We start from the raw sequence: 12445 nt of genomic DNA, 5'->3' as shown, positions 1-12445 counted from the left end.
TAAAACAACAGTTTGGTGCCCATATGAGGATTGCAACAGGTTTTGCTTAATGCCTTCAGTCCTCCTGTTCATGCAAACCCTGAAGAGAAGTCCATAATACTGTGCAATAATTATAATAATACAACTTGTACAACTTCTTCTTTGTGTTATTTTCAAGGAAAGACTACCCAAGGAAACACAAATGGGGGTTTTGTACTAAAAAGACTGTAACTTTAGAAGATATCAACTTGTTAGGCTCACTCAGACTGCTTCAGATAAGCTGTGAAATACATGTTTGCACAGATCAAACTGGATTTTGATACGGCGACAGCAAGTAAAACCTGTTTCAGTGTTTAAATGGGCACCTTGCTATTGTTTTTAGAAAGACAAAGAATTGTGACCTAGTGGGGTTTTTCCTCCCAATAGCTGTGCAAAAGTGCAGATGTTACCATGACACTGAAGGAGCCGATCAAAGTACAAGGCAACATCTTTAAAAAAAAGGAAATAAGTAACCAGCTGAAGTTTATAGATTTGTACGATATAAAGATTCAGATTTCCTGTGGTTGCTGGAATGTGGAATATTAACAGTACACTCAATCTTTTTTTTTTTTTTTTTCCAGCACTGGCTTATCTATTGCTGAGGCTCGCCTGTGCAGAACACTGAGTCTATATAAATAATCAAAAACTGACAGGACCAGTGGGGGAGTGAAATCCCTAAATCATGTTCACTTGGCCGGCTGCGCTTTAGTCTGACAACTATTGTATTTACAAAATGAATGCACCTCCAAGATAACACTCCTTTTTTATTATTGTAAGACCTGTTTTGCACATTTGATGATTATCATGAGCAGAGTAATCTACACTCACAACATTCAGGTTGAATCCCTGCTGTGTGCAGAGCAGCTTGTTAGTGGCCATTTAAAAAGAGCACTTTATATATTCAGACTATACAATGCCCATTTTAATTAGCTATCAATCTAATACATTTGTGGAAAACCCTTTCCTCTGATCCCTAGTGTGTATGGTCAGTATTGTATAATCACATTTTGGAAGACTTTCAAAGGAAACTTTTTAACTCTTGACTTTGTTTGATGCTACAAAGTAGCGCAACAACCGTTTTTACGCAACAAAACGATGCGTAAAAAGAATCAAACTTTCACATTCACGTTCATCCAACCTTAACCGAATAAGGCAGCACGACCACACCGCACATGACTGTCCCGTACTTTGCTGGGGCACAGATTTGATCATGAAAAGCAGCCAGAGAAACCTCTGCTGCTGCCACACAACAAGGAAGAAATGCGGCTCTAGTTTGTGGTACTTGGAGCGGATGGATATTACGCAGTCGCATCCACTTATTCCAGGCAACAACAAACTACAACTTTAACACTCAGACATTTAGTGTAAAAAAAAAAACAAGGGCTGTTTATTTATTACCTTTTAGCAGTGCGGTGTTTGGAGCCATTTTTCCTGCAGCTGCATTTTTTTTTTCCATCCACTTGCACTGAAGAGACGTCAGTTCCTGTTGCGTTTTTGTTTGGACACCATAGGATCTCTTTACTGCGGGTTAGAATGGGGGAAGAGCGCCACCGTGGGGACACAAGCAGCCAGTGTTTCCCATCCATCCAGAGATGCACTTTATGGCTCCCTCTATAGATAAACATCTTGTCAACAAGCTTTGTAAAAGTGTTTTATGTCAATTCAAACCAGATTTCTTTTTATGGTTTCAGTTTTGTTTCATATTTATTCTCATTATTATATATACCCAAGATCCTCCTTGTTGCCAGTGTTTTGGTACTTTTTGTAAAAAAAAGAAGTTTAATGAAATCTTAAGTAAAGAGGTAAAAAAATGAAACACCAAAGTATGGTTTACATTTTGTACTGCCTTGTCATTTGCAAGTGCCTTCATCATTTCAAGTGTCATTTTTAAGAAATGTTATGTTTAAAAATAAAAAAAAATGACAGAGACTCCTGGAGCAAGTCTTTCTACTGCATCTGGTGCTAGTAAATGTAAAAATAGAAATAAAGATGGTGTAAATGTTCATCCTGAAGGGAAGTGCAGAAGAGTTCAGAGTGAGTTCAGCATGTTTTATGCAGCATTACAACATCACCAGTGATGGACAAATGACTCAGATATTTTTCTTCAGTAAAATGAGTAAAAAGAACATTTGCATCACATTAATGCATCACTTATTATAATGGAGTGATGTAAATGTATATTTACTGTATTGTACTAAATGTTGCACCTGATAAAGGTGGAGTTAATTTCAGCTATTTTATTTACTGCTGGGTAGCTTCACCTATAATAATACAACATAAAATATTAATTGATTTATATTTTGTAGTTATGATCTGAATCTGTAAAGTGACTAATGCTTTTGAATAAATGTAGTGCACAATATTGACTTTGAAATGGAGTAGAGGTATAAAGTAGCATTGAATGTAAATGTTCAAAGTAAAGTAAAAGTACCTCTAAATTGTACAAAAGTACAGTACTTGAGTCATTGTATTTTAGTTACATATCATCATTAAACACCACATTAAAATGCAGTTTATTTTATCAGTGATAACAACCCCCAAACAGATACTGTATATTAACTGTAACAAGATATTTTTTACATTTGGAACATTAATGTTACTGCTGGTAAAATGTGCTGAGAGTGAGGTGTTGTTTGCAAACTGATAGTCAGGTTTAATTAATCAACAACTAATTTATCAGACAAAATTATACTTTTTGGCCTCTACCGTTTAAATCATTAGTCCGATAATCAACTTTATTTTTTTTTCTTATGAAACACTTTACTAGAGATAACACTTCACCCACCTGTTGACTCTCTACCCACCTGTTGACATGATCTTTACATCAGGACTGTTTTTGATGTAACCTTTCATCAGAATTGTTATAAGAAGTAAATATATGAACATAATTAATACAAAATAATGATGTCCCATGCTATAGATATAAACACATTACCTTATGCTTTGATTATTTTGAGTAACATAATGACAACTTTCATACCAATTTCACATAACACTATATTTACTGAAGCACTATACCGTTTGGGAGTTGTACTTCATTCTACTACATTTCAGAAGAAAATATTGTACTTTTTACTATCAAACAGTATTGCATCCGTAATAATTATATTGAGCATAAAATAACATATAAACACTCAACCTTTACTGTTAACAGATTATCTCTAAATGATGCTAATGCTACAGCACTTTTACTTAAATAAAAGATCTGATTACTTATCCCACCACTGTTAGTACCTTATGGATGTTTTGTTGTTCATGCATATACTCCAACCATGTGCACAGTAGCTAGACTTTAGCAAACGTTGTTGAAGATTTAAATGAAAGTTACCAATGATGCAATAATAAAAACCAAATACACACGTACAAACACGATGTCAGTTTTAAATAGGTATTTAATTTGGGCTTTCGGACAAAAATAATCATTTTGTCTGATAAATTAGTTGTTGATAAATTAAACCTGACTATCAGTTTGCAAACAACACCTCGCTCTCAGCACATTTTACCAGCAGTGAAATAAATGTTCCAAATGTAAAATAAATATCTTAATATACAGTATCTGTTTGGGGGTTGTTATCACTGATACAATAAATTGCATTTTAATGTGGTGTTTAATGATGATATGTAACTAAAATACAATGACTCAAGTACTGTACTTTTGTACAATTTAAAAGTACTTTTACTTTACTTTGAACATTTACATTTAATGCTACTTTATACCTCTACTCCATTTCAAAGTCAATATTGTGCTCTACATTTACTCAAAAGCATTAGTCACTTTACAGATTCAGATCTTGATTACAAAATGTAAATCAACTAATATTTTATGTTGTATTATAACTGTCATTAATATACTCTACCTTTAGTTAAAATAGTTAAAATAGTTTTTTTCTGTCTGTAAATATAATATTTCAGTTATTGTTGTTTTTCTACTGTTTTTTTTTTTATTGCTTATTTATAATACTTGTTTTGTTTTTGTTTTTTCATTTTTTATTTTTTATCTTGTCTTCTTCTACTATGTCTCTTGTGTGCACTTTACTCTCTGCTGCTGTAAACCTGCACATTTCCCCGCTGCGGGACTAATAAAGGATTATCTTATTTTATCAGATGCAACATTTACATTTACGACAATGACTCAAGTACTGTTCTTTTGTACAATTTAGAGGTACTTTTACTTTTATTTGAATACATAAAGAAAAACAGTTTGTGTTTTACAGAATAAATCAGGTGCACACACACACATTTTGACCCAAAACGCAAATGAATGACATCAATTCCATTTAAAAACTAAATATTTTCCATTTTATTTCATTTATTTTTGCACTGGACCTTTACTGCCGTGTGCAAATATATAAACAAGTGCGAGTAATTCATTCTTAGAATATAAATAATAACGTTTCTTACAATAAAACTCTAACTCCGCCTTCGTGCGGGGTTGACGCTCATGAACGCCACGTACAGTTTGTCTCAACGCACCTTAAGCCACAAATTTATACTCTTTGATTGACAGGCCGAGCGTCCAATCAGCGCTCAACGCGACTGTTTTACAAAGAAAGTAGACTTTTTTCTGACCAATCGGGAGCGTCGGGGGGCGGGGCGTATCTATTGTGATCACAACCTTTTTTCTTTTTTTATTCCTCAGTAGGTTGTGGCCTTAGGAGGCTGGCATTGCTGGTGGATGACAGCTGTAAACAAGCTCCACAGAAGCTCAGGCAATAAGGATTAAAAGAAGAGGAGCTCAAAGTAAGTGACAGTTTGCATTTGTATATTATTTTAGCAAGAAAATGCATTTCATTCTTGCAATTTACCAAATAATGTGGCTTTGTTTTGCAGCTTTTCCACAGCTCAGGGATAATGCATTAACTAGGAATGGTGTCTTTATCCCCTGGACACGTGTGCTGCACGCTCCTTGTTGCCTGTGGCACAGAGTTGCTTTGGGGATTAAGACTAACTTGCATAATCTCCCATATTGTCTGCAGGTGAAGCTGTGGATTTGTGCCTTTTTGTGCAATGCTTGAGAAACTGAGGGTGTTGTCTTTTTGTAAAGATATAAAAGCACCTGCCCACACACTGGACACATGGGCCTTATAACATTTTGGCATCAAAAAAAAAAAAAAAAAAGAAGATGATTAACTCAATTAACTCATTTATGTTCCTAACCAGATGGTGAGGAGTAAAGCCACAGCCCATGGTGGACTGGTTCTGCTGAGTTTATGGCTGTGTATCCAGTCAGTGCCGATCAGTGTGGACAAGACCAAAGAAAAGCCTCAAGAGGAGCAGCTGGAGCCTCCACAGAGCGCTGTGAGTCAGAGTTATACACAGAGATATTGCATTTGAAGTCTTACAGCTAATTACACCACTTGGTCATGCCAAGGAGGGAATCATTTGGGCTTAAAGTGTCTCAGCAAGGGGTGTTTCACTTGGAAAGTAGCCTACACTAGCTTATGGGTGAAAGGTTGACTGTGAAATGCATTCAGAATATTTTAGAGGCTTTGTTCAAAACAAACAAGAGCTTTATCCAGTTAAATTAGGTGCCATCTGTCATTAGCAAATGTTACGCGAGACAAAGGTTTTCCATAATGGCTATTAGTAAAGTTAAATATTAACAAGTTAAATTAAGATTTTAGTCCTCTATCAACAAACACAGATGTCTGCTTTGGCTTATTTTTCAGGAGACTGGGCTGCACTACGACCGCTACCTCAGGGAAGTCATTGAGTACCTGGAGAAAGACCCCCACTTCAAAGAAAAGCTCAAAAATGCCAACATGGATGACATCAAGGTACGTCTGCTCGTCACAAAACAGCTTGTTCTGTTGACAGGAACGCTTTGTACTGAACGGTGGCGTTGTTGATTGTTCTGCTTGCAGCAAGGCAAACTTTCCAAAGAGCTGGACTTTGTCCACCACAATTTTCGGTCAAAGCTGGACGAGCTGAAGAGGGAGGAGATGGGCAGGCTACGGATGCTCATCAGGGCCAAACATGACATCCAGGGGGGCAATGGTAGGCATGCGGCATGTCTTTGCTCTGATGTGTCATTAAGAAACTTGTGCTTCTTGAAGTTGCACAAGAAGTTTTGTAATACACATCAGGATGTGGCTCTTAAAGACAGGAACATGATGCAGCTACTTCAGCTAACAGTGACTTAAACGCGCCAGTGTGAGCTGCTGGATGAAAAGTTCTGTAAAATAAGTCTACTTTAAGTGTAGTTAAAGAAGTACAGTTCACATTAAGTTTAAAAACTGTTGTACAGAATATGTAGCAACAGTTTAGGTGCTGGAAATTAAATCTAAACTCAAAAAGCCATTTCCATTGTGCTTAGAAATACATTTACATGTATTTACTCTTACTTATCTCTTTTCCAGTGTAAATTTGAGCTGAAACATAAGTAAACAAAGCTGGTGTTTGCCTAACTGAGTGTCAGCTATATTGCTGAAAAACTACTGAAGCACGTAATGTCTTCGGTAGGCACATGGGAAAGAGTCACCAACCCCCGAGTTGAATCTCCGCTCTTTTTTTTTTTTTTTGTGAATGCAAAATAATTATAAGATCTGTTTTTATATTTTAGGTTCCTACAGATGGAAAACACTTGATCTAACTGTTTTACAGTGAAATAAAACTTGTCATTATTCCTTTCCTTGCAGGCCGGACAGTGGACCACCAGTCCCTGCTGAAACAGTTTGACCATCTCAACCACCTGAATCCCAACACCTTCGAGGTGGAGGACCTGGACCGACTCATCCAATCGGTAAACGGCACTGATGAGTTCCTCAAATAGACAAAGTATTTTGACTGAGCTGCTGTAGTTGTGGTTCTTCATTCACAGAAATTCATCAAGTGGCATTGTTGCCTTTTTAAAACCAAGAGTAACTCCATTAATAACATGAAATGGCATACTTAAATGAGTTTTGAATAAATGTGTTTAATTTGCAATGTAAGCATCAAACATAAACAGAATGTGGGGTGCGCACACATATTTAACATTTCCAACAGGTGCTGGATCAAAAAATCAAGAAAAAAAGAGATCATCACACTATATTAAAAGCTCCCATCAGTTTTTATTACGCAACATTTTCAATCTAGCAGAGATCTTCGTCAGGCATTATCAAATACAGGAATAACTGCTATTGCCTCAGACATATCGACTGCTCAAGTAGCAAAAATAACTGGAAGTTGTAACAAAAATTCCTGCATGAACACATGGCAGCCCCAAATACACATCATGAATACAGATTTCCACATTTTGGAATTTGTGTTTTTTCCTGTTTTTTGTCACAGACCTTTGGATGGATATGATTTTTTTTTAAAAGCTTATCCTGAACATGCTTCTTTCCTCTCCACAGTTTTCTGGGTACTGTAGTGCTGCTGCTTTTGCATGTAACTGCATCACAGTCATACCTATAATCACAGTAGACGGCACATTGCCTCGCGGTATTACTATAATTAGGTTTGACGTGTCAAACAGTGAGCCGTGCTCGCTTAAGGACCGTTTACATGAAACACTGCTATATGGTGTTTTTTGGAGTCAGAGAGAGCAACATGTTTCCTGTGAATTATAAAAACAAAAGGGAAGTGAGCTCACTGGGATTGTGTGTTTTCAGCTATTTACAATCAAATCTATGTCAGTCCAGACAATCCTTTGTTTAGTTGCGCGTAGTGGTCTTTATTTACTATTCATGCCTCGGGGCTGCTTGGCGAAATGCAAACAATACTGATAAATTAGTGTTTGCTTGTGAGACTTTTGCTTAATACTCAGCTATCAATGGCCATGACATTTCCACATACTGTTTGGTAGGCGAGTAGCAGCAGGGATGTAGAATAAAAAATGACATGTTCTCTTGCAAGTTTTCCTGCTCGGTTCATCGCTTATTATAAATGGCATTTGCCCTGGGTGAGCTATGAACCTGTCATTTATTCAACCAGGCAGTTTGCTTTATTGACGGAGGACAACTCTGATTGCACAGCTTGTGTTGGAACCCATTCTAGAAAATTGAGCATACCAGTATAACCTGTTCAAAACGGGTGTGACTTTCCCCTCCTCGCCCCTTTGTTCTCATCTGTAGGCGACCAAAGACCTGGAGAACTACGACAAAGACCGCCACGACGAGTTCAAGAGGTACGAGATGACGAAGGACCACGAGAGGATGGAACGTCTGAAGACCATGAATGAGGAGGAGCGCAAGAGGGAGGAGCAGCACTACGAGGAGATGAGAAAGAAACACGCCCAACATCCAAAAGTTAACCACCCTGTAAGTCTGCTGCTGAAATGAAGTTCATTAATGAATTCCATTCATATACATTAATGCAGAAAAGAGATTACAACTCGTTTTTTAAAGTAGGAGTAAGACGACATTTGTGTTACTCTCTCTAGTTACTTGTTGACTATTTAAATTTCAGGGACTACTTTTAATATTTGGGAAACATGCAAATAAAAATAGCAATAGGTTGAGCAGTTTTTATTTAAATGGTAATGCGAGGCTTGTTAAAAGTACAAACCACAAAATACAGTTTAAAGGAGAAGTAGAAACCCTGATGGAAACTGTGAGGTGATAAGTGCTTGAAGACAAACTGACACCTACTATGGTGTGTTTGTGTGCAGGGCAGTGAAGACCAGCTGAAGGAGGTGTGGCAGGAGTCAGACGGTTTGGACCCGGATAACTTTAATCCTAAAACCTTCTTCAAAATACACGGTAACCAGAAACACACTAACAATGTCTTAAAAAGCTGAGAACGACTAACGGCTATCAGAGGTTTTCTGCTCTTAAAGGAGCTGAATTTAACATTCTGAACGTTAATATAACGTCAGATATAAGACACGCATTGAATCGTGATTCTACAATCTAGTGACCAAAATCTTTCATCATTAAAGAAAGGGATCTTTATGGCAGAATGTGTTTGATACACACTGTTGACGTAATATTAATCTGTATCAAAACTATCCCTGGATTAAATTAACGTGTTCATGCCAGTCATTTGTTTTGTGTTGCAGACAGCAACGGAGACGGCTTCCTTGATGAGAGCGAGCTTGAAGCTCTCTTCACTAAAGAGGTATTTATGTTACAGTATTTAGGTCTAACTGGTCTAACTGCACGTTTTTGGGATAATGTGAAATATAAATTGGAAAGTCAACTTTGCATCTGTATGTGTCTTTTAAGCTGGAGAAGGTGTACAACCCAGAAAATGAAGAAGACGACATGGTTGAGATGGAGGAAGAGAGGCTGCGAATGAGAGAGCACGTTATGAGCGAGGTGAGCCGCCACAGTCACAGATCTGGAGCCTGTGTTCTGTGTTATTGGTGCAGTAATGATCAGCTCTCATCAGGCCACACAAATGATGCACCATCCTTCGAAGGCCGTCAGTAAAAAGATTTACCTTTTTTTATATTGGAAGTTTGACTATTTTTGCACCAGAACACGGTTCCAAGTGCATTCCCCATCCATATTTTGTTAAAGTGCAGTATTGTTTTTTCAATATTTCAATTACAGCACCCCTATTTCATCAATCTGGCCATTTTTAAAATGCAAAAAATACATTATCCATCCAAGAAATGCCAAAATCAGATCAGTAGTGTGTCAGATATCACTTGAATAGTCTTTGATGTAGAAATGGACACTAACGTGACAAATTATACACAAACTTATACACAAAACCATTAATCTTGAAGAACATTTATTGAGCCATGCAATGATTAAAGCTTCGTTTGATGTTCAGGTGGACACTAATAAAGACAGACTCGTGTCACTGAGCGAGTTCATGGCTGCCACTCAGAAGGAGGAGTTCTTGGAAAAAGACGAGTGGGAGGTAAGAGCTACATTTATATAGAAAAGTCTGATGAATGCTGAGAGGATGATGTTCACTGAGCTGAGGTAAAATGCAATCTATTATTTATTGAATTCATTATATCCTATGATTCCCTGCCCATCACAGACTCTGGATCAGAAACCCCTTTACACTGAGGAGGAGCTGAGAGAGTATGAAAGCCATCTGGTCAACGAGGGGAACGACATCAACAAGAAGTCGGCGGAGCTGCAGAGACAGAGGGAGGAGCTGGAGAGGAAACAGGAAGAACTTAATGCTCAGAAGATCGGGCTCCAGCAGGTAAAATAAAGAACTCAAAAAATGATTTGCAGGTTAAATTCAGTCAGGATTACTTCCATAGATAGTCTGCAGTCTCTTGACAAGTAGAGTAGATGGAGTAATATTCACATAGTAACCCAGAGTTAATTTGATTTGAAATAATTTTCTAATTGATGACAAGCATGAATTGTTGGGATGAAAAAGACTAACTTCCTCCCAGCAGACCTGTTAGGCCACACCCAAACTTTATTGTATTCTGTGGATTCGGTGCAAGTACAGCATCACTTACTGCGGCCATGTTTTTCTTGGTTCAGTGGAGAAAAAAAAGGCATTTCAAATTGTAGCTTAATCTGCAGTTATGGCACATTTGTGTTCTCACGAAATATTCATGTTCCCACATATTTTGTGATGCTTTTTACGTTTTCCATCTTGTTTTCTCTTCTCAGGCGGTAGAAGAAATCGAAAGGATAAAATCTGAGGTCAAAGGTACGTGTTACATTGCAATGATTGTTGTGTAAACCCTATTTAACCAGAGGGAGTTGACACAGAACTATTACAGTAACTCAGTTAAAGGGGTTCTGCTGCCATATAATTATTGCACTGCTAAAAAGTTAAGGGACCCAAAGTATATTTTTCAAAAATAATGGTCAAATTCAAAGCAGCAGAGGCCACAAAATCCTGATTTTTAGTTCATAGTTTGCGTTAAACTGCAAAAATGCTTGGCCCTACAATAACCAAAACTTTGTAAACCTCCCTACAGAGCCACAGAAGATACTATAACACTATAACACAAGGTGCAGAAATGAAACATTTTCAAAGTTTCTTTTGCTTCTACTTCTCCACAAAGTAGTAGCAGCCAAATATGACTCAAAAACTCAGCTACCAATATTGCAAATGAACAAGGAAAAATTGTCCTTCACGGTTATGCTAATGCAACTCCTAAACAATGACTCTCTGTTGCAGAGCCGGGCGCTGCTGTAGCTGCAGGTGAACATGCACCAGTCGTACCAGGAAACAGTCAACCACTGCCCGCTGGTCACCAGCAGCAGGACGTACCAGTGCCGGGACACTCTTAGCAGACCTGAGTCCTCTGTGTGAATGACAGTGAGCCTGTGTGTGTGTGTGCCTTGTAATTATTCCAATTTTTTCAATTTTTGTTTAGGATTTTCAAAACACCACTTGACAAAAAAATATGCCTAAATATTAAGAGCACATAAGAAAATTTGATTTCAGGCTTCAGTGCCCATTAAGCTCAATGTGGGCTGCATAAATGAGAAATGTGGAGCCGGTCCAGTGTTCTGCGTCAACAATCAACCCTTTTGTTTTTGTCATTTGGGTCCTTTCATCACAGCAAGGACTCTTGTTCTCCATGGGAAGTGTTTTTTTTTTTTTTTGGGGGGGGCTTTTGGCCTGAAAAGTGAATGTTTTGTTTAGTGCACACTGTAGTTCATTGTCACTGATATTGTCTCTTAGAGGAAATACTTTGAAAAATATGTATTTATTACATTAAACTGAGCTGATTATTTCATAAACATGAATGTCAGACACTTAACTTTACGTAGTGCTGCTGGTTAAAGAAGGAAATGGTCCTATTTATAATTGTCATGAAGTAATATATGAAGAATATATTTCAAATATAAACTAAAAGGACCAAACATTCTGGATCCATAAAATGTTGTTCTTTCTTTAAATACTTGCATTTCATCATGTTAATTTCACAAGTGATCATGTACTGTATATGCATGTTGGTTTAAACATGTGCTATCAATCAATATTCAAAATCATAGTTGATTTTGTTCTCGAATAAATCTCAACTGTTTTGTATAAGCGCTGAGAAGTCCACACTGAAACTGTTACCCACAATTCTCTCAAACAATCCTTTTTTTTGTCTTAGAGAAAAGTTTCCTTTGAGCTATCTTGTTTTTTTAGTTGTTTTTTTACAAAGTTTATACTTTCTTAAAACGCATATATCTTTAGGACCAAATGATTGAATAACATTTAGTTTACAGATAAAATTACATAATAATATATTTAAATCTTTTTTAATGTATTATACTTGTGCTGGTGTTAGAGTGAAAATTGTAGAGATTCGACTGTCAAGTAAATCGTAGCAGGTCGAGATGGGAAACTTAAAAGCCAACTTAAACTTGATATACATTAATAAAACCGATCAGATATAGAGTAAATGACTCAAAGATAGTTTATCTTTTCTGATATTGATGTACAATTGACCGGTCGATATTATGTCCCTTTCAAAGAGCGGTTAAATCTCTCAAACACCCGACGTCCTGTGTGAGGAATTCATGAAACTGTTGTACAAGGTTTGAATGTGGACAATAAAATGAATGAGCTTGCA

The 12445-nt window shown here is 37.1% G+C and overlaps 2 protein-coding genes across 3 annotated transcripts in view; one reads left to right on the top strand and one right to left on the bottom strand.

The window, feature by feature from the left end:
* Nucleotides 1-1512, bottom strand: part of pik3c2a (phosphatidylinositol-4-phosphate 3-kinase, catalytic subunit type 2 alpha) — a 46154-nt gene extending 44642 nt beyond the window's left edge. For both annotated transcript variants that reach the window (XM_054620257.1, XM_054620258.1), the window contains exon 1: nt 1417-1512. The gene's annotated coding sequence lies outside the window, so the exon portion shown is untranslated. The remainder of the gene's footprint in view (nt 1-1416) is intronic.
* A 3153-nt stretch (nt 1513-4665) lies between these two features.
* nucb2b (nucleobindin 2b) lies at nt 4666-12445 on the top strand. Its single transcript, XM_054620259.1, has 13 exons — nt 4666-4758; nt 5179-5316; nt 5688-5795; nt 5883-6015; nt 6657-6760; nt 8076-8261; nt 8612-8702; nt 9002-9060; nt 9168-9260; nt 9724-9813; nt 9940-10110; nt 10536-10575; nt 11053-12445. Exons 2-13 carry the CDS (start codon nt 5179-5181, stop codon nt 11163-11165), a joined length of 1326 nt encoding a protein of 441 aa, XP_054476234.1. The 5' UTR covers nt 4666-4758; the 3' UTR covers nt 11166-12445.

The sequence above is a fragment of the Anoplopoma fimbria genome, chromosome 19, assembly GCF_027596085.1.
Source record: "Anoplopoma fimbria isolate UVic2021 breed Golden Eagle Sablefish chromosome 19, Afim_UVic_2022, whole genome shotgun sequence".
Classification (NCBI taxonomy): domain Eukaryota; kingdom Metazoa; phylum Chordata; class Actinopteri; order Perciformes; family Anoplopomatidae; genus Anoplopoma; species Anoplopoma fimbria.
This window is presented reverse-complemented; position numbering and strand designations above follow the sequence as displayed.

Bases quoted from the DNA above. Each gene is read 5' to 3' on its own strand.
- nucb2b (XM_054620259.1), top strand. From the start codon at position 5,179: ATGGTGAGGAGTAAAGCCACAGCCCATGGTGGACTGGTTCTGCTGAGT. The intron at 5,796-5,882 runs GTACGTCTGCTC...TTCTGCTTGCAG, and splicing joins CCAACATGGATGACATCAAG to CAAGGCAAACTTTCCAAAGA. The intron at 10,111-10,535 runs GTAAAATAAAGA...TTCTCTTCTCAG, and splicing joins AGAAGATCGGGCTCCAGCAG to GCGGTAGAAGAAATCGAAAG.